At 44.4% G+C, this 27643-nt stretch overlaps 1 protein-coding gene across 2 annotated transcripts in view; it reads right to left on the minus strand.

Annotated features, from left to right (window-relative positions):
* RBM6 (RNA binding motif protein 6) overlaps nucleotides 1-26329 on the minus strand; it is a 68101-nt gene extending 41772 nt beyond the window's left edge. The window contains exons 1-5 of one of the 2 annotated variants that reach the window (XM_080671860.1): nucleotides 26138-26329; nucleotides 17134-17241; nucleotides 13222-14500; nucleotides 11464-11553; nucleotides 9978-10047 (exon numbers count right to left, since the gene is read on the minus strand). In XM_080671860.1, coding sequence (XP_080527986.1) covers nucleotides 9978-10047; nucleotides 11464-11553; nucleotides 13222-14500; nucleotides 17134-17177 — 1483 coding nt within the window. In that variant the 5' untranslated portion in view covers nucleotides 17178-17241; nucleotides 26138-26329. The remainder of the gene's footprint in view (nucleotides 1-9977; nucleotides 10048-11463; nucleotides 11554-13221; nucleotides 14501-17133; nucleotides 17242-26137) is intronic. The other variant, XM_080671861.1, reaches the window with a different exon arrangement.
* Between the last annotated feature and the right edge of the window lie 1314 nt (nucleotides 26330-27643).

A 27643-nucleotide genomic window follows, 5' to 3' on the forward strand; every position in this document is an offset into this window, starting at 1 on the left:
TGTGTATCCAAGACTCATGGTTGTATCATAAGGATTTTCAGTATTTAACAAAATCAGTGATGATAATAAGTTATATTCACTTTACATGCATTAACTGAATCCTCACAAGACTACCCTAGGAGGCAAATGTTACTAACCTCATTTTACCCATGGGGAAGCAGGCAAAGGAAGAAGAATGATTTGCTTAAATTCACCTAGACTTCAAACCCAGGCAGTCCAGATTCAAACTGATGCTATGAACCGCTGCACTGTATGGCCTCTCACCCTTTAACACTGAAAGAAGTAATTTGAATTCCAAACTCTCCACAGCCCATTTACCAAAAGGGTCCCACATGCTTGAGCACAGATAAGACCATGTCTATAGTTAAGAAATACTGAATTTGCAGCACAACAAATTATTCTTACTGTAAAATGTCAATGGCAGAACCATTGGGAGTGGGCCTGAGTATGCAAATTAGAAAGCAATCATTCATAGGTTGACTTATACTGCCTATCAAAGTTCTCCGGAGAAGACAAAACCCAAAGTCTTATTATAAATGATGGCTATAAAAATTATAGCCCTAGCCAGTTTGGCTCAGTGGATAGAGCATCGGCCCATGGACTGAAGGGTCCCAGGTTCGATTCTGGTCAAGGGCACATACCTTGGCTGCAGGTTCAATCCGCGGCCCTGGTTGGAGCACGTGTGGAAAGCAACCAATCAATGTGTCTCTCTCACATCGATGTTCCTCCCCCTCCCGTCCACTCTCTCTAAAAATCAATGGAATAACATCCTCAGGTGAGGATTAAAAAACAAAACAATATAACAAAAATTACAATATGGTAAAATACTTGACATAGGATACTTAATATATTTTAAAAGCTTTAAAAATGAGGACAGCTATATAAAATATGTATGGGAAAAAGGACTAGAATAGAAAGAAGTCATACCTAACTTGGAGGATAGAGACAGAAGTCAGCCCACGAGATGAAAACCATGCATTGTCAAAATCATACTCCAACACCCCAAGGTGAAGAACATACCATCTCTCAACACAGGTTAAGTCCAACATGCCCGGTTTCCTCCCGCGCTGCAACAGAGTGCTCTTTCGGATGACACCAGGTGAAGAGGCTGGCTTGCATATTTAAGGGCCATAATGTATGATAAGTATGTGACTTGAAATAACAGAAGCACAGCCAGCACAGTGAATGCCCACACTCAGCACAGTGAATGCCCACACTCAGCACAGTGAATGCCCACACTCAGAGAAACTTGGAAATCGAGACCATGTGAAGCCCCAGCCAAGTCACAGCCCGCCTCCCATGCTAACTTCCTGAGAGGGAAAGTGAGTGTAGGATGGGGGAGGGGGCTGAGCAGGCACAGGTGAACACACAGAAATCTAAAAAGGACACAGGCAACACAACTGTATACAAAAATATTACAGTGGTTGGACTGTTACACTGAGATAATTAAGATTTTATAACCCACAGGAAGAGTTTTAGTAGACTCGGAAGGTATTCATTCCACCCACAGACCTAAACATTCCATGTGGAACCATCAAGATAACTCAAAAAATTAAAATCAAAGAAAAGATGGCAAACTCCGTGTTCATGGTCCCACGGACAGGTTTGTTCTTACCTAGAGAACAAAAGGTCTCTCATTTCCTTTTCCTTCCTCCATCACCTGCGGGGAAGAAGTCTGGTGGGCTGATGGGTCTTAGTGCTTATTTCCCTGACTATTAAAAAGCACATCTTACTCCATTTTCTAGCCTGAAACTATCAATTTCTCATAGAAATGCAAATGTTCTTATACTTTTGTTTGGCACCTGAGAATGAGAACAAGGCAAAGGGCGAACATCTATAAAGGTAAAATTAAGACTTCGACTCGTCTCTTCATTAACCATGTGGTTGCCTGTCCCCAAAAGGAGTATCTGTGAGAAAATCTAACCCGGTGCTCAAGGGGGGAACAAGGTACACAGAAAACAAAGCCCTGATAAATAATATCCAACTCCAGAATCAATTTAGTCTCTGCCCCCCAAAAAGCTGACTTGGTGATGCTGACAGACAGGGCCCCCTCATTCAAGTCTGTTAGTCCACACCAAGCAATTATACAGCAATGTTTGTTTAGGCAAATGAGACGAGCAGCCCTATACTCAAGCTGATCTAAAAAAAAACCAGCTAACATAAAGAAGTGTGGTTGAATCTCACATCAGGAGAGTACTGATTGACTGAAAAGGCCCGGAATAGAAATACCAAATACAAAATGTAAAAAAGAATCAGGATATTAAAGGACACAGGCAGAGAGAAAAAAATTATTTTACTGGGGATCTTTGAGGGAAATGAATGCAGTTTTCTCCCTCTAAACAAGGAGTGTTACTTCTGTGGGAAGCATTACAAATATAAAAAGCACCACGGAAAGCCTTAATAGAGATTCAAGAGGGCTTGGTTCTATAGTCGATCCTGTTTTCCTAATTCCATTTCTTTGGGGAATATAAGTTTTGAGAAGAAAAGTAAAATATTACCAAGTTAGAGATTTTAGCAAGAACCAAAACAGAATCGATCCAGGCATCTGAATTTCTATCAAGAATAAAAGAACTACGGAGCCCTGTGCACATTTCCGACCGGTACTCCGCTGCTGAAAACCTCAAGGGGACGTGCACCTGCTGCGTCCCTCAGGAACATTAGGAAAAGTATCTGATCTACAGGTCAGACTACCCTCTGGGAAAGCTGGAGTTGGCCCATATGAAATCCATCTCTCTGACGTCTTACACGCACTTTCAATTCTCTCCCCCTCAACCATACATGTGAGTTGCTGGTTTATAATAAAACACACGAAACAAGGAAGATGTGCATTACGATGACTTGGTAAATTTTTGAAATCTGCAATATGGTTCTATTTTATTTAGTTTCCCATCTGTACCAACTGGCTATTTTTTAAAAATTTTGTTGTTGTTTGTATTTTCAAGGAGTTTTCAAAGTCCAAAATTAATCATAGGGTCACTTCATACATGATGGTTTTCTGGGACAAACTAAAAGTTGCTCAGGATGTGAGATCACACTGGCCCAGACGCTCACCTATTCCAGAAGTGAACTAGCATGCAGGGGCGGGTCAGACAACAGGTGTTTTGTGACACTTTGACCAGAACATGAGCCTAGGTCATTTATGCCCTATAATAGAGAACTGGTGCTCAACTAAAGGTACTAGGAACCAACCAGATCCAGTTTGGGGATCCCCATCTGTGATAGCAACAAAAAATCTTTGGGCCCTGGCTGGTTTGGCTCAGTGGATAGAGCGTCGGCCTGCGGATTCAAAGGTCCCAGATTCGATTCCGATCAAGAGCACATGCTCGGGTTGTGGGCTCAGTCCCCAGTAGGGGGCGTGCAGGAGGCAGCCAATCAATGACTCCTTCTCATTATTGACGTTTCTCTCTCGCTCTTCCTCTCCCTCCCTCTCTGACATCAATAAAATTGTCTTTAAAAATATATATTTGGTCTTTGTTCCAGTTTCTTGCCGCAGGGTTCCTACAACTCCTGGAACTTCCTGAGCGGTAAGTGTGTATGACTGTCTGTTCTAAGGAGGCAGCTCTTGATGGACAGCTCCAGGATGGAGACTGGTCATCAGAGAGACCAAGCCCTGATTACAAGCTTGGAACTTTCAACCTCACCCCCCAACTCCAGGGAGGAAAAGGGCTACAGATCGAGTCAATAATTAATGGCCAATGACTTAATCAATAATACTTACATAATGGAACATCCATAAATGATGGCGTTTGGAAAGCTTCCAGGTTGGTTTACAAATCCATATTCCAGGATACTTGCAGACCTATGAACCTACATACCTCTTCACTTGGTCCTTCATAATAAACTGTTTGTTTTACTGAATCTTGTGAGCCATTCTAACAAATTCTCAAACCCGAAGGGGGGATGTGAGACCCTCCAGCAACAGTGTGGGTATCTCGGTACAGATATGTGCGACGGGCACCTGAAATAAGGGCAGCCTTACAGGACATACCTATGGGGTCCTTAAACCTATGGGGTCTGATGCTAACTCTGGGTAGTGTCAGAACTGAGCTGAATTACAGGATGACCACTTGGTGCCAGAACTGGCTGGTGTCAGGAGCAAAAAAAATCATTATCACTCTGGCTATGACATGGGAGGCAAACACTGCTTTCCACTGATGTCATTCCTGAACATGTTCAAACCTCCGCCTCTCAACTTGCCTGAAGTTTGGCCTCCCCCCACCCCCCGCCAACTTTCTGCCAAGTTCAACGGCAAGCACTACCATGATCAGCAACTTAACTGACAGCACTTGTCCTCCAAGCAGCCATTTTAAAATACAGGACTAGCCCTAACCGGTGTGGCTCAGTGGATAGAGCGTCGGCCTGCGGACTGAAGGGTCCCGGGTTCGATTCCGGTCAAGGGCATGTACCTTGGTTGCGGGCACATCCCCAGTGGGAGGTGTGCAGGAGGCAGCTGATCGATGTTTCTCTCTCATCGATGTTTCTAACTCTCTATCCCTCTCCCTTCCTCTCTGTAAAAATCAATAAAATATATTTGTTAAAAATAAATAAATAGCCCTGACTGGTTTGGCTCAGTGGATAGAGCGTCGGCCTGCAGACTGAAGGGTCCCAGGTTCGATTCCAGTCAAGGGCATGTACCTTGGTTGCGGGCACATCCCCAGTGGGGGGTGTGCAGGAGGCAGCTGATTGATGTCTCTCTCTCATCAATGTTTCTAACTCCCTCTCCCTTCCTCTCTGTAAAAAAATCAATAAAATATATTTTTAAAAAATAATAAATAAATAAATAAAATACAGGACTATTTTCGATTAAGTTTTCCCAAAAAAAGGTCCATTTCATCAGATATGCTTGTACATTTGCCAAGCATATTCACTGTATGATAAGCAAGTGAGCACTTTTTAGGGTTTGATATTAGTCCAAAAGCTAAAATGAAAATTTTTCATTTTCTACCAAATACAGAATTTTAAATTGCTTATAATGATATGAACAACAAAACAGAAAACTCTACTCCCTCAACATAACACTACTGCACAGTTTTCAAAACTAACTTGAGTGTGACAGTACCATTTTGGGGAAATTTTCTTCGTAGGTTCTACTCATCCAATGTTTTATTTGCAGTTTGTACATACGCATCTCAATATTTAGACAAATATTATTTAACCACCAATTCACACATAATCTGCTTTGCTGCCAGGAACTTCTATGGCAGGGAGTGTGATATAAGACCCGTGACTAATGTCTGCTCTGATTTGGAGGCAAGCCAAGGTAGGGAATCATTTAGTTTGTGGCACAAATCCAGTTGGTAGGTGGCTAGGAGAACCCTAATGAAGCTTATACTATGCAATGATTTTTCTACCCTGTCACCATCACTCAGGAACATTTGATTCACTTTTTTAAAAACTGAGTTTTAGAGAGAAAGAAAGGGAGAGGGAGAGACCAGAGAAACATCAATTAGTTGCCTCCCATATGCATCCTGACTGGGGACAGAACCCGCAACCTTGGAATGTGCCCTGAGCAGGGATCGAACCTGCGACCCTGCAGTGCACAGGATAACGCTCCAACCAGCGGAGCCACACCAGCCAGGGCTGATTCTGTTGCTGCTGTTTTTTTAAGTGACATTATCCAGTCACTTTACTCAGCAGAGCTATGAAGTGCTCATCCACAGGCCGCCCCAGCCTCGCCCTGGCGTTTTCTAACCGCAGACATGCACATTAAATGCAGCGTGCGTCCGTGCTTCGTGTCCCTTTCTGTCCGTGTGAACAGCCTCTGAGTCGTGTGTCCTCCCCTCAGCATGCTGCCCGTGAGACCCATCCCTGCTGCTAGGTGCACGAGGAGTTGCTTCACGTACTGCTGGAGTGTGGCACTGTATGCATACGCAGGAGTCTGTCCAGTCACTAAAAGACATTTCACTCCTGATACTTTCCCCAGGAATATAATCATGTAACTCAAGGAAATTACAATGAAGGGGGTTATAATAGATTTGAAAATGACAAAAGAAAAACTCAAATATACGCAGCATACATAGGTTCACAATCCCTTATATGCAACCCCAGAATCCAAAAATTCCTTAAATATCAAGTTTTTGGTATATTTTCAGTCACGTCATCTGGAGACAAATCCAGACCGCCACTATACTGAGTCTCTTTACAGGCTTTTGTAAGTCCTCTTAGTGAGAGGAGCCAGACATTTTGCTGTAGAAACAGTATGTCTAATATACATCCCACTAGGGTACATAATTCACATATGGCCTATACGTCACATTACCTTTCCATAGTCAGAAAAAGGTACGCACTCATCTGAACCCGCAGGTTTTGGATCGAAGCTGTGGCCCTGTGCTTACACAGCTCTGAATGAGACAGAAACTCCCAGGGTGCTCACTGGAGGCAGCGACGAGTCTGCTGTAGCCTGGCCCCCCATTACATCAGCTAAAGGGTGAACCCCACCCCACACAGCCCTCTTATGAGCAACAGCAATCCTGCACGGTCTTTGCAGGTCACCAGACAGCCTCAGAGAAGTGACTGCCATTCACGAAGTCACCGTTTCTGCTGAAATTCACACACAGCCTTTTTAGAAGTAAGTGTTCTAGTTCTCTAGCACCTGACTGTTCCAGGCACATTCATTCCGTGCCCACGGGGAGCCCTCAGTGCCCGGCAGGGGGGGAGCACTCAGGATCAGGACGGACCAAGACACACAGGCTCCTGCCGGTCCGGAGCGAACGCTCCAGGGGGAGAAATAAGACACACACAACCACTGAGAAACGTGTCAGCGCTGGGTCCTGTGACAACAAACTCGGATAGAATGAAAAATGACGAGGGGTTCAGGTTGGGGTGGTGAGGCAAGGCCTCTGCGAAGGGGAACTGGGGCCAAGAACGAACCCCCAGGGGACCAGTGAGGGGCGGAGGGAAGAGCAGGGCGGGCCCTGCGGAGGAAGAAGCCTTGCTGGTCCAGGGCGAGAGGAAAGGCGGCCGGCTGGAGCGTAAGAAGGTGGAGAGCAGTGCGGGTGAGGCCGGCCAGCCGGGGGCCAGCTCACGCAGGACGGAGTTGGGAATGTCTTCCAAGGGAGGTGCACGGCCAGGGGAGGATTTTAGGCCTGGGTGTAACACGCTCTAACTGGTGCTTTCAAAGGTTCCCTCTGCTTGCCACACAGATGTAATACGTACAACATGGGACTGGTAATCTGATCCTTTCATTAAAGAAAGAAAAAGAAACATATCTACCTACTACATTATCACTTCATATAATAAAATGCCAAGAAAGGATTGCAGTTCCTGAAAGGTGTGTTTTTCTAAACCCGTGGTCGGCAAACTGTGGCTCGCGAGCCACATGCGGCTCTTTGGCCCCTTGAGTGTGGCTCTTCCACAAAATACCTCGGCCTGGGCGAGTCTATTTTGAAGAAGTGACGTTAGAAGAAGTTTAAGTTTAAAAAATGTGACTCTCAAAAGAATTTCAATCGTTGTCCTGCTGATATTTGGCCCCGTTGACTAATGAGTTTGCCGACCACTGGTCTAAACCAATGTCCTGAATGATTTCACATGTGTGTCGATGCCTTTGGTCAGCCTGTATGATTCTAATAGCTCCCACAGCCAGCACATTTAAGAACTTCCTTTGTGGACACTATACAGTAGTATGTCTTACTCTGCTAATAAATCTGACAATATAAAGAGAAAATCAGTAAGTACTAAAGAAATGAAGAGTTTAAATTGCTGTTATTTAAACACCAAGATATCTCTACTTTTCTGCAACAGCATGGATGGACCTGGTGAGCATTATGCTAAGTGAAATAAGCCAGTCGGAGAAAGATAAGTATCACATGATCTCACTCATATGTGGGATATAATGATCAACATAAACTGATGAACAAAAATAGATCCAGAGACAAATGGGGGGGGGGTCGCGTTAGAGATCAACTAAAGGACTTGTATGCATGCATATTAGCATAACCAATGGACACAGACACTGGGGCGGTGGGGGCTTGCCCTCGGGGGTGGGAGGGGGTGTCAATGAGGGAAAAAGGAGACATGTGTAAAACCTTAAACAATGAAAATATTAAAAAAAAAAGATATCTCGCCCTAACCAGTTTGGCTCAGTGGATAGAGCGTCGGCCTGCGGACTGAAGGGTCCCAGGTTCGATTCCAGTTAAGGGCATGTACCTTGGTTGCGGGCACATCCCCAGTAGGAGGTGTGCAGGAGGCAGCTGATCGATGTTTCTCTCTCATCGATGTTTCTGACTCTCTATCCCTCTCCCTTCCTCTCTGTGAAATATCAATAAAATATATTTTTTTAAAAAAAGATATCTCTACTTTCCTAAATATGCCAATACCTAATGAAAGCAGCTCATAAACCAAGATCAAAGCTGAGGTAATTGCCCCAATGCAGTTAAAAAGTAACTGCAGCCTATAAACTCTACTTTAATTCCCAAAGATAACAGTAAACCAAGAAAGTGTGTGTAAGACACGTGCAAAACAAAAATAATAGGTGAAGTATGCAAGAATAGAAGAACTCTTAGTCATGGTTCCACAAATTCAGAGTTGCTTTTAAAACAAAGAAATGATTAGCTTTCTGAGAAATAATGCTTCTGAGTTTGTTCTCAAATTACAGAAAAGATATTTCTGGACTTAATGTAAATTTACTGCAGCACCAGACTATTTCAAGCAGAAAAAATTATTTTTGTGGATAGTTTCCCTCTGCAGAACCAATCTGAAGCAGCAGCTATCTTATTAAAGCAAAAATTTTATTCCATGGTAAACTGTATAAAAGTAAACTATATCCTCAAAAATATGGCATGCTCTTACTTGAGTTCCTTAACTTGGATTACTGGAATCTAAATTCTGTGAAAAGATTAATGCTCTACTTTCTTCAATGTAAAATTCTGCAAGTTAGATCACTTAAATATTACCTTATTTTTAAGCCATTTCATATTATGTAGTCCTAAAAATATTGGTCAATACTTTAAGTGTTTGGCACTTCCCTTTTGACAATTCCGTACTAGTAAGCATGTGCCGGGGCGGGGTGGGGGTGGGGGGGCACAGGTAGGAGAGGCCGGGGGAGGTCAATGAAGGGAAAAAAAAGGAGAATGTACTGCTATTTGTAATACTTCAAACAATAAAATAAAATAAAAATGAAAAAGGATTTGAAGGAACTGACAAAACTGGGTACTCTCAAATATTAGGAGGATATTCTGAAAAGTTTAATCTGTAGTTAAGACCACAGAACAGAGGTCCAAGAGAAAGTTCTTCTGGATCTATTTATGGATTTCAACAAGCTAGTTACTGCAGGACTCTGTTCTCAAAGCGAGACTGAAAAGCCCAGAAACCACTAATTTGTACAATTTCTCTGGAAAGTTGTAATTTCATGCTGAAGCAATGAAACGTAAACTTTTACATATAGTAAGTTTATTAAATCCTACTAGGCTCCATCGTAAACATCCCCCACCATGAAGAACATAAGCAGCCAGCTTAATGAGCTAATTCTATGAAATGTATTCAGGGAGAAATACTGCAACACTCACTTTCTATCTCCTAGGCCAGGCGTCCTCAAACTACGGCCCGCGGGCCACATGCAGCCCGCCGAGGACATGTATCCGGCCCGCCGGGTGCCGCTGCCTGTCCTGCTTAGCAGCCGACGCGTCCCAGGCCCGCAGTGCGCATAGGAATTTGTTCATGGTGTGTTTTTTTAAACTATAGTCCGGCTATAGTCCAGCCCTCCCACGGTCTGAGGGACAGGGAACTGGCCCCCCGTTTAAAAAGTTTGAGGACCCGTTAGGCACTCAGAAGAACTGGGGCAGGCATCCTCGCCCGTGTGGACAAAGCATCCACCAAGAATCACAGCGAAGACTAAAGCTGGCTGCTATCTGAAGGCACCAACAGGAGGCTTCCAGAAATCTTAACTGTGGTTTCTTAAACATTTGTTGAGTGGCACACATTGCAGAGATCTGACAAAGACCCTTCCTGACCCAAGGCCACATGCACTACAAGAAACTCACCTGTGTTATACCCCTTCAGCTGCAAGTCCTTTACAGGCATGCCATCAGGAGTCCGAAAGGCGTTAAGAATCTGTAAGAATATGGTATTTACAATGATGATACAAATCATAACCAAATACTGAAGATTTTATTTTCCATCCTGGTTTTTACTCGACATAATTTAAAACTGTGATTACTTTATAAATGCACTTTGGCATTCAAAAACCATTGAATGAGTCTAATATGATTACTCAAAAATCCCCCAATATACACTGAGTGGCCAGATTATTATGATCTCTGAATGCATAATAATCTGGCCACTCAGTGTATGTATGTGTGTGTGTGTGTGTATATATATATATATATATATATATATATATATATATATATATATATATATATTAGAGGCCTGGTGCATGAATTCGTGCATGGGTGGGGTCCGGCCAGCCTGGCCAGGGGGAAGGGACATGGGCAGTTGGCTGGCCTGCCTGCTGGTCGAACTCCTGGTCGAGGGGACAATTTGCATATTAGCCTTTTATTATATAGGAGGATATACACTGAGTGGCGAGATTATTATGCGTTCAGGGATCATCATCATCTGGCCATTCAGTATAAAGGAAGGCAGAAGAGCAGAACTGTCTTGAGCTCACGCTGGAACTCTGAAATCGGCCTGCGCCTGAGCCTCTCCTGCTCACCCGCCGTGTAGCCTTGCAGTGGCCGGTCTCCCGTCTGTTAAACAGAAGACACACACTGACTCGTTCCAATCCAGGGCCATGGCCTTAACTCCTCAGCCTGGTCCATCTTTTCCCCATCTTCGGGCTATTTGCTCTCTCACTGCATTCAGTCCTGAACTCCAACGTTCCTTCCTCAGGGATGGCCTTCTAGCTGCCCGATCTAGAACAGTCCTTACCCACGACGCTCTGAAGCTTTACTTTAGTTTTCTTCAGAGCACTTATCACTGCCTGAGGTTACCTACCTTTTGCTTACTTTTTTATTAACCTCAGAGGCAGTGACTTTATAATATTCACTGCTATTTCGCTCAGTGCCTAGCATACAAAATTGTTTAATATCTGAAGTGAGCGGATTAAGAGCACCTACTCAGAGTATGCTGCAATATTTAAATGAACTAATGCTGTAAGCATCACATAATGCCTGGCACAGAATGAACAGTAAGCACTGTTTGCTCTTACAGTGATTATCAGGCCCGAGGACTGTGATCATTTGCCTTCGTATTTTTTACAACTCTCACCTCACTGAGTATGTGCATGGCTGGTGAAAGCTGAATGAGCTCTGGGATGGCGCCAAAGCCCATTTCCTGGTTTAGTCGTGTACTACTAATACAAGATGTGAACACTGCCAGGAGCTGGGGGAAGAATACCCAAGGCTTCCCTGTATATTTCTTTGCACCTTCCTGTGAATCTGTAATTTTTCAAAATAAAGTTTAAAAAACATTTTTTAACTGACCAAAAAAAAGCAAAAGGAACAATTAAAAGAAAAAGACACTTACCTCTTCTTTTGTGGCATTTTCAGGCACCCCATTTAATCGAATAAGCTTGCTTGCTTTCTCCTCACTTGGGCCAGTCCTATAATCTTGATCCTTGAACCCAGAATAAAAAATAATTCAGAAATGAATATATGTTAATACAAAATAAAATACAGGTACTCAGAATCAAAAATCAAATCACTGCATCATCTGAAGCTGTGAGAAACGGTAATTTTTTCTGTTTCTTCTGTGTGCCAGAATTTGATCTCCAATCATTAGAATGCACCTGTCCCAAAACCAAGGCTCCCTGAAGGAGCCTTGAAAGCGAAAGCAGAATGTTAAGAGAAACAACATTGACCAGGACTTTTATAATCAGGAAAAAACACACAAATAAAACATTCTCAAGACTGTAATTTTCTTTTCTTGAATGAGAACACAGGAAAACAATTTAAGCCAGATCTATAAACAAATACCAGAACGAAGTCAAAAAGTGTCATCTGAACACACTACTCAGTTCAAAGAAATCTGCGTTTTCCATATTCACAAAAGTCTCAGCTCCAACTGATTTCTCTTTATTTCAAAATTTTTATCAAGAATTTAACTTTTGAGAAAAAGTCTAATACTAAGGGACCACACTGCCCAGTTATGTCTACTGCCCTGGAATAACTGTCAATAGTATCCTCTTTTACTCTTGAAAGTGTCCTAATTTGAACAATAAATTACATGGTCACTCACCTCTAACATTCTCAAAAGCTATTATTGGGCTAGCATGTCTTAGGATTACTGTCTAAAATAATAGAAACCTGAGTAGACATGGGTAAAATCTATTTTAAAAGATAATATTGCCCTAACCAGTTTGGCTCAGTGGATAGAGCGTCGGCCTGTGGACTGAAGGGTCCCAGGTTCGATTCCGGTCAAGGGCATGTACCTTGGTTGCAGGCACATCCCCAGTAGGAGGTGTGCAGGAGGCAGCTGATCGATGTTTCTCTCTCACCGATGTTTCTAACTCTCTATCCCTCTCCCTTCCTCTCTGTAAAAAAATTAATATATAAAAAAATAATAAAAATAAAAAGATAATATTTTCATTGTCCAACTGCAAACGTAACTCTCCTCGCTTAGATTATATGTATGTTAGATTATATATTATATGTATATAGAAATTCAATATTTTTAAAAATGTTTTTTTAATTGATTTTGAGAGAGAAAGAGATAAACATTGACCAGCTGATTCCTACATGTCCTCCACCAGGGATTGAGCCCGCAACCTGGGCATGTGCCCTGACCAGGAATTGAACTGGCAACCTCTTGGTTCATAGGTTGGCACTCAACCTAGCCACACCAGCTGGGTGAAATTTAACATTTAATCAATTAATTTAGCTGCAAGAAGATACTTGCAACATTAATATCACCTCCTCATGACTACAGAAAGATTCCTGGGTACTTCCTAAATAAATTTAAATAAGAAAATGATCCCAAAACAGCCACAAGGCCTGATTCTGCAAAAGTTGAGAGAATCAACTCACAAAAACAGATATTTTCAAAGTAAATTATCCCAAGGCATTTAAATCAGCACCATAAGGGCAAAATGTTGAATAAACACACATCAAAAATATGATTTGAGCTGAGGGCCGGTCTGTGGAGATGTACACTCCATTCCTGAGTGCACATTTTGCTTTTCAATGGTTACACAAGGAGAGCAGGACCAATGGTCCTGAACTTCACACTTCATCCCTCAGAAAAGCCTTATGAAAAAGCAAAAAGCCATTCACTCCACTCACATACCTGAAGCTCCTGTGGGGCATCTCGAGAAGGTTTGCCCTCTGGGAAAGACTTGCTCTGGCCATAGCCAAACAGCTGGCTTCCTGGCAGCCTGTGGTCCACGTCACGGTACTCCATGCTTCTGTAATCTGTGTCCTGCCGGCCAAGAAAGTCCAGGCCACCTTCTTCTTTAAATAAACCAGAATCAGAGCTCTGTTTTTCGCCTCCCGAAGGCTGTGACTTGTCTTGGTCTTGAAGTGGACCTGGGCTGGTCTGAAAGTCTGACGCAGACTCACGTTCAAAGGCTCCACCTTGTGTTTCTCCTTCTCCCGCTTCCGAATGCTCAACTTCGCCCTTCTGGGTGCCCAAAGCAGGCCTTTCTGTGGCATGGTCGTGTGCGGATTCTTCTCTCTTGTTCACATTCACACCAGAATGTTCTCTGTCTTGTGTAGACGGTTGAATGTAATCCAAAATATTTGGATCCACAGAGGGCATCTCCCTACCCTTAAATTCCATACACGTTCCCACATCCCTGCCCCTAAAGTCCTGATCAGTCCTGGACCGGTGCCTACCTCTGAAATCTGAATGTGGTGTATCCCTGTCCCTAAAGTCTAGATCACTAGTACCTGAACCTCGGCCTCTAAAGTCCACCTGTGTTCCGTCTTTGTCCCTGAAGTCCAAATCAGATACATCTCTATTCCTAAAATCAGAACGAGACTGATCTCTGGTCCTGAAATCCAAATCTGACAAATCCCTTCCCCTGAAATCTGCGTGAGATCCATCCCGGCCGCGGAAATCTAAGTCATAAGCGCCCCGGCCCCTGAAGTCAGATGGAGGAGCAGCCCTACCTCTGAAGTCAACAGTGTGAGCGTCCCTGTCTCTGTAGTTCATGTGAGATGGTTCCCTACTTCTGTAATCCACAGAAGTGCCACTGCCTCCCCTGTAGTCCAGAGGTGGTCCTTCTCTATCCCGAAAATCCCCCGAATGTGTGTCCCTACCTCTGAAGTCCAACTGTGAGGAATCTCTGCTCTGGAAATCAGAAGATGAAAAATCCCCCGCCCTGAAATCATGTCCAGATCCCTCCCCTCCTGGATAGTCACCAAGCAGTCCGTCTCTAGCTCCATAGCTGAAAGGGTGCTCCTCTACATTTGCAAAGGGAGGCCCCGAATGCCCCTGGAAATCAAAGGGAAGTGAATCTCTGCCAGGAAAGTTGCCAGAGTGTCTCTCTTGAGCATGACTCTTAAGGGGAGGAGGAGGATAATCCCTGTTCCACCCGGGAGCAAACCTTTCTTCTTGGCTCCCACTGTAGAAACAAAGACAGCGTTATTCATATTGTCCAGAGAGTTTCAAATCTACACACCAGCATATTCTTCTCTAATCACAGCACATTCTTCTGTAAATATATTTTTTTTTTGGCAGAGTTCTGTAACAAGGTCCTAGATCTGCAGAAACAGCAAGGGTTTGCTATTTTAGGACGAAGTGGTGGAGTAAACTTTTACGCTCCCATTTCAGAACACGAGGAAAGTCAACACAAGGTTTTCAACATGACTGCTGCAGAAAAAGCTTTCACCCAGTCCTGCAACAGGGAAAATCCGCAACACCAGATAAGCTAGCAATGGTGACACGCTATAGAAATTTCCATTTCCTATAGCCAGGGAACTTAGGATTCCAAGATCAACATGACGATTCCTATACATCAGAAAAATCAGTGCACTGTAAATTTCTTACAGTAAGTTTCAGGAGGTGTCTTCCTCATTGCTGCATACAGGAGGAACATTCCAAAATATGTGATTACAGCTACAGCACAGACACCACCCCGTCAGGATGGAGGCAGGCCCCAAATGAAGGAACACTGGCTGTAAGTAACCAGCAGGAGCACACTGGTGTATGCCAGCTGAGCGCCAGCCCTGGCTGCATCTAACTCCCAGGTCTAGAGTGGCTGCACCTAGAAGCACTCGCACGGGGTCCCCGCTATTGTAACTACCCGAGGGTACCACAGAAGGCAGTATGAACCACGCCACAAAGCATGGGTAAGCTGAGTAAGCCAAGCAACAGCATAGGCGCTGAATGCTGAAAGGGACCTGCAGACAGCATGAGGCCTTCAAGCTATTCACATGTCCCGAATAAAGCTGATATTCCAGATTCCAATGCTTTATGCTCCTTTTTCATGGTAATAAGTGTATTTTAAAATAGTATAGTATTAAAGTCATATTCTCAGTTTACAGAACTCAAGCGATACATGAGAACTGGCCCAATCTTTTATGCTACCCAACTCTGCCTTTGCCTAACCTCCAGGTCACCTTACTTTTATTTTATTTTTTCCCCAGGTCGTTTTACATTGTTTTGGCTTTGATGAAAGTTTAGAGAGTTTAAGTAAACAATTAGGTACCCAGAATTTTCACTTTGAGGATAACAGGAGGATGTGAAAAGGGAAAACATAAATGATTTGAAAGGTTAAAAATGATCTGAATGATTACCTGCTATTTAGCAGTAAAACAAAAATATTAAGAGATCAAGTCCAACTCAGTAGCCCTCTCCTCCCAGAATATACAGGTTCTATTAAACGACCCTTCTGAACGCAGACTACACCATTATACTAGACAGATTCAAAGGACTGATGCTCGGTCACTCAGTTCAAGAGAAACAGTTACAATGCCAAACCCTCTCTTAAATAGGAATTTAACAGCAGCAACCTAAACGTTAGAGTTATGCTTATTTAATGAATTTTCAGAACAGGATGACTTCCGTGAGCTCCCATTAACATTAGTTATGTCTATGTGGTTCATCATAAGAGAAACAAATTTAAATGTTCCTCATAAGTAATACAATTTAACACTAAAATTAAGACAGTACCAGTAACTCGAATGTCTCCCATGTTTAAAACAACTCAAATCCCAATGGTTAGCTTGCAGGAAGATTTAAGGGCGAGTGCTAAAATATCTAAAACTACATGTTTTCTGACCAGAACACATCCAACACTGTCTTTAAATACTGCCCTAAGGATTATCTTACCCTCTTAAGTTGAGACGATCAAATAGTTCTAGAGTAACCTACTGCATTAGGGTTGTCAGAACTGTATTATATGTAGACTATTCAAGAAATAGTTCTATTAATATAAAATAGCAGTGGCTATGAAAATAATTTTTAATCAAAGAAAAAAAATTTAAGAAGTTGTTAAAATGAAATATAAAATCATTTTCCTACAAGTACCTTTTAAAAAAATCCAAATTAGTCAACCCAAAAGTTATGCTATATAAATTATGTCTCCCTTCTAGTCAAAGATCTTTAAAAAAAGCATGTAATAGCCCAGCCCGCATGGCTCAATGGTTGAGCATCGGCCTATGAACCAGGAGGTCATGGTTCGATTCCTGGTCAGGGCATATGCTCTGGTTGCGGGCTCGATCCCCAGTGTGGGGCACGCAGGAGGCAGCCGATCAATGATTCTATTTCATCATTGATGTTTCTCTCTCTCCCTGCCTCTCTGAAATCAATTTAAAGATATTTTTTTAAAAAAGCATGTAATGACTTATACTTAAACTAAAATTAAGGTGAGGAAATATAAATGATAAATTAGTCAAAGAAAAAAATGTTCTGAAAATTTTAGAAAGTTAGGCAATAGAGCTAAAGTTACCTAACATTTCTGATGGCTTACCTAAACCATCAAAATGGGTTAATTCTATAAGAAACTGCCTTACTTGTAAAATAATCATCCATAAATATAAATGAAATGCTAAAACACAAAACACTTGACATGCTGGATATTCAATCTCAGAATCACTTCAGAAATGACTAAAATTTTTTAAATGTTTTTATTTTTTAAAAGCCAGAGCTATTTCTACACACACAAAAGTATCCCCCTTTATGGTAGCCCCAAAAAATGTTACACTATATCATTAAAATACTACCAATGTCAATATTCATTATTTTAAGACTTACCGAAAAGGTCCTGTTCTATTAGCAGATCGAGAATCCCCCCACATCTCTTAAGTCAAGAGGGCCCAATAAGCAGATCCTTTTGCTACCAGACGTTGGTTACAGCAGCACCTGTACAAAAGAAGCCACCAAAATGAGTACATTAGAATACGAAGTAAAGGCTCACCTAATTGCCTCCTGCTTAGCTTGTGAGGGACCACATCAGCAGGGATATTTTTGGAAGTCACTTTTAAACATTCACTTATTAACTTATAACAAAAAATAAATTTAAAAAAATAAATTTTTAAAACTATATATATTTTTTTTAATTAGAAATGCATATTCCACTAGTCTGCAGAGGCAAGATTTTTTAAAGGAAAGAAATGGGGGGAAAAAGAGATACAGAGGCAAAGAAGCATTGAACAGACTGTCAAACTACAGCGGGAAGGCAGGGGAGGTTGCGGGGGGGCCTGTAAGAGATCAACCGGACTTGTACGCATGCATATAAGCATAACCAATGGATACAAGAAACTGGGGGGGTGGGGGCAGGTAAAGGCATGTACTGGGGGGTAGGGGAGGCTGGGGGGAGGTCAATGGGGGGAAAAAAAAGGAGACATATGTACTACTATTTGTAATACTTCAAACAATTAAAAAAATTAATTAAAAAAAAGAATCACAAAAAAAAAAAAAGAAATGCATATTCCAGGGCACTACAAACTTCTCAGTGTACTAAGAACGCTTCACGTTTATAAATATTGACTAATTTTTCTAGTAGCCATTCTAGAAACAGCATCTTAATTAGCATGAACACCAGTCCTACACCATCCAGCCTGGCCAACCACAACAGTCTATTACCTCACCTAGTGACGCTGTGAAGATGGGCACATAACCCAAGAGAAGCTGAGAAGTCATCAGCAGACCTTTGCTGCAGCTACTAAAACAGAGGCACACTTTCATGACCTTGGATTTGGCAATGGTTCTTAATGACACCAAAGGCACAAAAGACAAAACAGACGAAGGACACTTCAATTTTAAAAACTTTAGTGCACCAAGGTACACTATCAAGAGGGTGAAAAGATAACCTATAGGTCAGTAAAATGACAGACGAAGGAGTTCCCCCAAAAAGCAGTAACTGTCTGAATCAACTCCGTTGGAGCGTGAGAAAACCATCAAAGGTTTATAACAACGAAGCAGATGCTCATTCAGAAAAAGCCATCTTCAAACTAACAGGAAAATTTTGTGTCTTTTTTTTTTTTTAAATATATTTTATTGATATTTCACAGAGAGGAAGGGAGAGGGATAGAGAGCCAGAAACATCGATGAGAGAGAAACATCGATCAGCCGCCTCCTGCACACCCCCCACTGAGGATGCGCCCGCAACCAAGGCACATGCCCTTGACCGGAATCGAACCCGGGACCTTTCAGTCCGCAGGCCGACGCTCTATCCACTGAGCCAAACCGGCTTTGGCAAAAATTTTGTGTCTTTACTCCTCCCTGCCCCACCCCCTCTAACATGGCAGTGGTTTTACGAGGCAGCAGTTTACCTATGCCACCATCTTGGTTTCTCCTAACATGGCAGTGGTTTCAGTCTTGAAGTAGTGGCAGCCCAGTTCCCAGCTTCCTCCATCAAATCAAAAGGAAACCTGATTTGCAAATTATTGTGTACATCTGTTCTAACCTGTCTGAGGGATATCTGAAGGACGGATGCAAGGTGCTTGTTTCTACTTTACCTAACTCAGAACTCCGTGGGGGTGGGCTGGGAGGGGGGGAAGCAGCAGGCATTGCTAACAAAAGCTGCAAAGCAAACTATAGACTCACACTAGAGGCCTGGTGCATGAAATGCGTGCATGGGTAGGGTCCCTAAGCTTGGCTGGCAATCAGGGCCAATCTGTGGGGTGACCAGCGGGGCAATCCGGGGGGGGGCCCCGCTGGCACCCACCTTGGCCAGCCTGGGGCCTGCCAGCTGGGGGCAGCTCCTGCGTTGAGCGTCTGTCCCCTGGTGGTCAGTGCGTGTCATAGCAACGGGTCATTCCACTGGGAGTTCCGCCATTCGGTGATTTTGCATATTACACTTATATTATATAGGATATTTTAACCAACTGACCTATTGGGTCAGGGACCCAACTATGAATTTTTAAACAATAGCAACTTTAGCCCTGGCCAGGTAGCTCAGTAGGTTAGTGTTCTCCCAATATGCCAACGTTGCAAGTTTGATCCCAGTCAGGACACATACAAGAGTCAACCAATGAGCCCTAGCCACTTTGGCTCACTGGATAGAGCGTCAACCTGAGGACTGAAGGGTACTGGGTTCGATTCCAGGCAAGGACATATGCCCGGGTTGCAGGCTCGATCCCCAGTAGGGGGCATGCAGGAGGCAGCTGATCAATGATTCTCTCTCATCATTGATGTTTATATCTCCCTCTCCCTCTCCTTTCCTCTCTGAAATCAATAATATATATATATTAAAAAAGAATTAACCAGTGAATGCGTAAATCGGTGGAGTAACAGACGGATGTTCCCCCCGCCTCTAAATAAATACATAAAGCCTTAGCTGGTTTGGCTCCGTGGATAGAGCGTCAGCCTGTGGACTGAAGGGTCCTGGGTTTGATTCCGGTCAAGGGCACATGCCTGGGTTGTGGGCTCGATCCCCAGTGGGGGCGTGCAGGAGGCAGCCAATCAATGATTCTCTCTCATCATGGATGTTTCTATCTCTCTCTCCCTCTCCCTTCCTCTCTGAAATCAATAAAAATATATTTTAAATAAGTTAACTGGAAAAAAAAGTTAATTGAAAATGGATCAGACATAATGTAGAAGCTAAATAATAAAGTTTCTAAAAGAAACCACAGGAGGCAATCTTCCTGAGCGTGGTGTCAGCAGACACTCCTATGAAGGATCCAGGAAGCACTACCCATAAGACATTAAAATTAGAACCTGTTCTTCAAAAGACACTGTTTAAGAAAATAAATAGGCAAACTATGGAATGGGAGTAAGTATCTATAACACGTACCTGGAAATGCTCACTATTATTAGTCATAAAGAAAACCACAATAACAATGCACACCCCCTAGAACTGCTACAATTAACAAAAAGACTCACTAAACCAAATACACATGGATTTCCAGGAACCAGAACTCTCACACATTGCTGGAGAGATGGCAAAATAGTACAAGTCCTTTAGAAACTGCTCTGACAAACGTCACTCTAAGGCGCAGCAATTCCACTTCTAAGTATTTATCTGAGGTAAATGAAAACAAAATACTTGTACAAATATGTTCATGACAGCTTTATTCATAACAGCTTTGAAGATGGAAAGAAGCCAAACAGCCTTCAGTAGGATATAAACATTGTTTGGTATCCTGAAGGGTTTTCCCATTTAAGGAGTTTACTTCCGTTTGATTTCTAATAGAGAGGTGCCTTTTGGTAAAGTGGAAGAGAAATCAGTAAGAAACGGGACATGGGAAAGTAGAATCGATAAGATCCATTCTTTTTTTTAATTATGTATTTTTTAAAATTGTTGTAAAATACACATAGTGTAAAACTTGCTCTTTGCCATTTTTAAGTATACATTTCAGTGGCATGAAGTACATTCACACTGTTGTGCAACCATCACCACCATCCATCCACAGAACTTTTTTCATCTTGCAAAACTAAAACTCCATATTCATTAAACAGGAACTCCCCATTCCCCTTTACCTAGCCCTTGGCAACCAACATTCTATCTCAGGGGTCCTCAAACTTTTTAAACAGGGGGCTTTGGAGGGCCGGACTATAGTTAAAAAAAAAAACTATGAACAAATTCCTATGCACACTGCGGGCCCGGGACGAGTCGGCTGCTAAGCAGGACAGGCAGCGGCACCCAGCGGGCCAGATCAATGTCCTCGGCGGGCCGCATGTGGCCCGCGGGCCGTAGTTTGAGGACGCCTGTAATTCTGCCCTATGATTTTTTTAAATCATAGGGCAGAAAATAGAGAGGAAGGGAGAGGGAGAGAGAGAAATATCAATGAGAGAGAAACATGGATTGGGTGCCACCCGCATGCCCCCTACTGGAGATTAAGCCTGCCACCCAGCAGGTGCCCTAACCAGGAATCAAACCAGCAACCTCCAGGGCACAAGACAAGGTTGAGCCACACCAGCCAGGGCTGTCTCCATAATTTTGACTACCCTAATGTGCCTCTCATGATACTAGTGGAATCATACAATATTTGTCCTTCTGTCACTGGCTTATTCACTTAGCATATTGTCTTCAAGGTTCATCGATATTGCAGCATCATGTTAGAATTTCATTCCTTTTTATTTTTATTTTTATTGATTTCAGAGAGGGAGAGGGAGAGATCAACATCAATGATGAGAGAGAATCACTGATCGGCTGCCTCCTGCACGCCCCCTACTGGGGATCGAGCCCGCAACCCAGGCATGTGCCCTGACTGGAAATCAAACCATGACCTCCAGGTTCATAGGTCGACGCTCAACCACTGAACCACGCTGGCCAGGCTCCTTTTTAAGACTGAATACTATTGTATGGTATGTATATGCCACACTTTATCTATTCATCCACTGATGGACACGTGGGCTACTTCCACCTATTAGCTATTGTACTAATATCTATTCACCCACTGATGGACACGTGGGCTACTTCCACCTGTTAGCTATCGTGACTAATATCTCTGAGTCCCTCACATATACGATCAAGTGATTTTCAACAGGGTGCCAAGACCATTCAATGGAGAAAGGACACATTTCAACAAACGGTCATAGGAAAGCTGGAGAGCCACATGCCAAAGGATGAAGTGGGACCCTTACCTAACACCATGTACAAACGTTAAAAGGGGAAGCTTCGTGCATTGCATTTGGCAATGATCTCTTGAATGACACCAAAAATATAGGCAACAAAAGAAAAATAGAGCCCTGACTGGTTTGGCTCAGTGGATAGAGCGTCGGCCTGCGGACTGAAGGGTCCCAGGTTCAATTCCGGTCAAGGGCATGTACCTTGGTTGCGGGCACATCCCCAGTAGGGGGTGTGCAAGAGGCAGCTGATCGATGTTTCTCTCATGGATGTTTCTAGCTCTCTATCCCTCTCCCTTCCTCTCTGTAAAAAAATAAGTAAAATATATTTTAAAAAAAAAAAAAGAAAAGAAAAATAGACAAACTGGACTTCATCAAAGGGCCCTGGCCGGTGTTCGCAATGGTTAGAGCATTGGCCTGCACAGCAAAGGTCGAGGGTTCAATTCCCGGTCAGAGGGAGTCCAGGAGGCAACCAATTGATGTGTCTCTCTCACAGTGACGTTTCTTTTTCTTTCTGTCTCTTTATCCCTCCCCTTTCTCCCTTCCACTCTCTAAAAATCAATGGAAAAAACATCCTTAGGTGAGGATTAATAACAAAAAACAAACAAACACAGAGAAAATGACAAGTATTGGCAAAGATGTGAAAAACTGGAACCCTTGTGCATTGCTGATGGGAATGTAAAATGATGTTGCAATTGCTGTGGAAAACCAGTATGGCAGTTCCTCAAAACCTAAACACAGAATTATCCTATGACCCACTTCTAGATATACACCCAAAGAAATTGAAGAGGGACAGGAAGAGGTATTTGGATGCCCATAGTCATAGCTGTGTTATTTACGATAGCCAAAAGGTGGAAACAACCCAAACGTCTACCAACAAATGACGAGATAAAACATGGTCCATACATACCCACAGAATATTATTCAGCCTTGAAAGAGAATGAAGCGCCCTAGCTGGTTTGGCTCAGTGGATAGAGTGTCGGCCTGTGGACTAAAGGGATCCAGGTTCGATTCCGGGCAAGGGCTCGAACCCCAGTAAGGGCCGTGCAAGAGGCAGCCGATCAATAATTCTCATCATTTATGTTTCTCTCTCTCCATCGCCCTTCCTCTCTGAAATAAAATAAAAAATAAAAAAAAGAGGATGAAGATATCAATCATACCTCAATCAAAATTTGTTTTTAGATTTTAAAAAAAGGAGTGAAGTTTGGATACATGCTATGACATGAATGAACCCTGAAAACATTATGTTAAAGTGAATTAAGTCAGACACAAAAGCACAAATATTGAATGATTCCACTTACATGGATTACCTAGAACAGGCAGATCCACAGAAACAGAATATAGATTAGATGTTACCAGGTGCTGATAGTAGGGGAAATGGGAGTTATTTGCTTAATGGTTAAGAGTTTCTGTTTGGAATGATGAAAAAGGTTTGGAAATAGTGGTGATGATTGCACTATGAGTATTGTGTGTGTAATTAACACTCTGAATGTAACTAAATGGTTTAGCCCTAGCTGGTGTGGCTCAGTGGATAGAGCATCAGCCCTTGGACTAAACGATCCTGGGTTTGATTCCGGTCAAGGGCACATACAGGTTACGGCTTGTTCCCTGGCCCTGGTCAGGGCACATGCAGGAGGTCTCTCTCTCAAATCCATGTGTCTCTCTGTCTCTCCCTCTCCTTTCCACTCCCTCTAAAAATCCATGGAAAAAAGTGCTCATAAACAAACAAACAAAAACAAATGGTTTAAATAGCCTGGCCAGTGTCACTCAGTGGTTGAGCATCGACCTATGAACCAGGAGGTCACAGTTCATTTCCAGTCAGGGCACATGCCCAGTTTGTGGGCTCAATCCCCAGTAGGGGGCATGCAGGTGGCAGCCAATTAGTGATTCTCTCTCATCATTGATGTTTCTTCTCTCTCTTCCTCTCCCTTCTTCTCTGAAATCAATAAAAATCTATTTTTTTTTAAATGGTTTAAATGGTGCCCCAGCCATGTGGCTCAGTTGGTTGGAGCGTCACCCCGTGCACTAAAAAGGTTGTGGGTTCAATTCCCGGTCAGGGCACATACCTATGTTTCGGGTTCAATCCCCAGTGAGGGAGCATACAGGAAGCAAGTGATCAGTTTCTTTCTCACATTGATGTTTCTCTCTCTTTCTCTCCCCGCCTTCTTCTCTCTCCAGAAAAAAATAAATTAAAAAAAATCAATAAACTTATCCTCAGGTGAGGATTAAAATAATGGTTTAAATGGTAAATCTTGCTACTCTATATCACAACTTAAAAAAAATATATTTTAATTGATATTTAGAGAGAGAGGGAGAGAAACATCAGCTGCCTCCTGCCTGTCCCCCCCCACTGAGATGGAGCCCATGACCTCAGTATGTGCCTGACCAGGAATCAAACTGGCAGTGTTTTGGTGCATGGGCTGACATCCAACCAACGGAACCACACCAGCCAGGGCTCTCACAGCATTGCAAAAAAAAAATTAGTAATATAAAAAACATGACTTCCACATCTCAACAAAGCTGCGAAAAAAGGTCACAGTGGCGGCTCACATGTATTACATTATCTCACAACCACCTGTGAGGGGGCCACATTTCCTAACCTCACTTCACATACTGAAGAAACTGCAATCAGGTCATTTGCCAAATGTCACCGAGTTAGTGGAGTCATCTGGGAATCAAACCCTATCACATTCCAGAGCGCCTACAGTTATTGGGGGGCCTAAACCGAAAAACTGATTCTAAGCACTTGGTGTATAGCTAGAAGAGCCCCTCCAAGAAGTGACTTACCATTTTTAGAATTTCAAATCTTTCCCATGGTTTTCATCCTAAGGTAACGCTGAGCTAAATCGTTACCACCAGCACAAACAACAAACACTGGCAGAAGAAAACCTTGCCCTCAAGTGTAGGCAATCAGACGGTGGAGTTCATTAGTAACCTCCCTCCCCCCTTGACAGCTCTCCTCTGGAAGACTACAAGAACCTAGATACAAAAGGCAACAAACAAATAAAATAAAATACATGATTTAAGTATGAAAAAAAAAAAAGGCAACAAAAACTCAAGTCTGGCAACAGCATTCTGTAAAGAAGGATGCTGTAGATGTCCAGAACAGAGACCTGGTACCGACTGCCCAGGTCAGGTACACCTCGCCCGGCGCCAGGTAACGAGGTGAGGTTCAAGTTCAACTTCTTCACCAACACGGTGGGTACCACACCATCCGTGACTGCGGACACTGCCCGTCCTGCCGCGTCTCCTGCCGCGTCTGGGCCGCTCCGGATACCTCTCCCTACAGCCCTCACCGTTGGCTGATGCCTACCTGATTAAACCATTCACACGGGCGGCATTACTCAACAGGGAGTTGGAAACAAACCTAGGGCACAATCCAGAGTTCAGAAAACGGAGTCTACTTGGACTCCTTCACTCAGCCAGCAACTCTGACCTTCCCAAGCAAAATCCTGGAATATGCAAAAAAAAAAAAAAACAAAACCACACAATTACCCTCACAGTGGATGTACCCTACAATGCAAGGCCCTTCCTACTTAAAAATGCACTCCTCGAGCGGAACACGGCAGCAAAACACCCATTCTCAAGCTGCAAGAAAAACCCATTTGCAAAGCCAAACGGGATCTAAAATCTCAAGAGTGACTACAAGGGAAAATCCCGCTCTTTCCCACGTTCGTCCAACGGGCGCAGAACCCACCAGCCCACTCCCCCGCCTCCAGGTTCTACTGCCCAGGAGGCCGGGATCCGAGCTCTCGCGCCCCGTGGGGTCCCGCCGAGCCCACTCGTGTCCGTCCAGGTCTGAGGGCGAGGCTACGTGCTGGGCACAGCAGAGCTCCCTCTCGAGCGATACCTCAGCACGGAATCAGATTCCTGCAAAAGCAGGAAAAGGGAAGGAACAGAGGGCCCCGCAGACTGGCGGCCCCGCAAACTGGGAGCCCCGAACCGTAACCACGCGCCAGTCCCCGACCCGCAAGCCGGCCGCCCCGAGGCCGGACCGGTAATCCTACCGCCCGACCGGGGCCCGCCCCTGGCCCGCGACCGTTCCGGGGCGTTCCTCCCGGGGGCGGCGCCTCCTTCTCCACACCAGCACTCGGCTCTCTTCTTCCCGAGCCAAGTCGCGGCCGCCCCGCGACACCGAAGCCACAGCTTCCAGGCCGCGCGGGCCCTCGACGTCCAGGGCGGCCTGGTAGGCCGGCTTCCTCCCCTCAGGCTCCAGCACGTCCACCCTCCCGCCCCCGGTCCTTACCGAGGCAGCGCGGCCTCCGCGGCCCGCTCCTCCTAATCCTCAGCCGCCGCCACCGACCCAGTGTCGCGGAGACCGGAACTTCCTCCGCGCCCGGCCGCTGTCTCCACAAAGGCGCCGCGCCGCCGCCTTGAGCGCTCGGCCTGCCGGGATATGGAGTAGAGCGGCGGGTCGCGCCGACTCCCCTCCCGCCGTGCCCCGCGCATGGGGGGCGGGGCAGGTGAGTCTCCGGGGCGGGGCGTGAGGGCACGCTGTTTGTCGGCGTCCAATGGGAGGGCACGCTTTCCCGCCGCTGTGTGTCAGACCCGCGGGGGGTGTGGTTTGGCTTCTTGTAGGCGGCCACTTGCCCTCCAGGTGTGCTCCGGGCCGGGAGTGAGGGTACCACCCGGAACCGGGTCGCCCGAGGCTGCCTTCTTGTGAGGGGAAAGAAAGGGAGCCCGAGAATAGAGAATTAGAGAAGCAGAAGTCACACGGGTTCGTCCCTCTTTCCTGCTGATGGGTTCCCAAGTCAGGCATCCCCAGCCCAGAACTACCAGGCTGTGTTAGCTATGTTTAAGGTTCAGGAGCCCGCCCTGCCTCTGAAGGACAATCAACCCAGCTTGCACAGGGCCTGGCTAGTTCTCAGCAATAAATCTGGCTAAGAGTGACTTGGCGCGAGGTCACACAGAAACTGGAAGCTATCTAAAAATCAGCAATCTAGTGGAAAACGGGGCGTCACAGTTTTAGCTAATGCTCTTCGAGTGGCCGGCTCCAGGCTGCCAGATGGATTGTCCGCACCTGAAATGCTTGCTGATTCCAGCCATCTGGTGTCCCTGTCAGTGGCTCCTTAGAGAAAGAAACCTGGTTTTATAGCCTAAATTCAGTTTCATGGGATGAAAGAAGTCTGCTCTAAGAAAAACCTATAAAGCGTTCTCAAATAAAGCAAGCCTTATCCTATCTAACAAAGAGGGAATATGCTAATTGGCCATCACTCCGTCACAAAGATGGCTGCACCCACAGCTGAGGCCAAGTTCCCATAAGGAGCCTTAAGGAGCAATCAGCAGGGACCTGAGGCTACGCCCTCCCCTGTCCCCAGGGGGCTTGACAGGGGACCTCAAGGCACGCCCCCTGCCCTGGTAGGGGCTGGGTGACCTCAGGCCATGCTCCCCATCCTGGCGCCGGGCCAGGGGACCTGAGGCTATGCCCCCTGCCCAGCGGGGCTTGACAAGGGTGGGACTGGCCAAGTCTGGATGGGTGGGAGGGGGGGCGGCCGGGTCTGGGATTCACACAATTTTGATGTGCATGTGGGTGGGTGGGGACTTGACTCTGGGTCCTGTGGTGCGCCCCAGACTCTGACAGGAGGAAGGTTTTCATATACATTTTACTAATTTTCTTGCATCGCTGACACTTCTATTATAGAGAAAGGGCAAATAGCAATATTAAATTATTTCCTCTAGGAAAAGCAACAAAGTAAGTTGCTCACTTTAAATAAAAAATAAATAAATAAATAAATAATTTCCTCTAATTAAT

This window comes from Plecotus auritus (assembly GCF_963455305.1).
Source record: "Plecotus auritus genome assembly, chromosome: 6".
NCBI classification, from domain to species: domain Eukaryota; kingdom Metazoa; phylum Chordata; class Mammalia; order Chiroptera; family Vespertilionidae; genus Plecotus; species Plecotus auritus.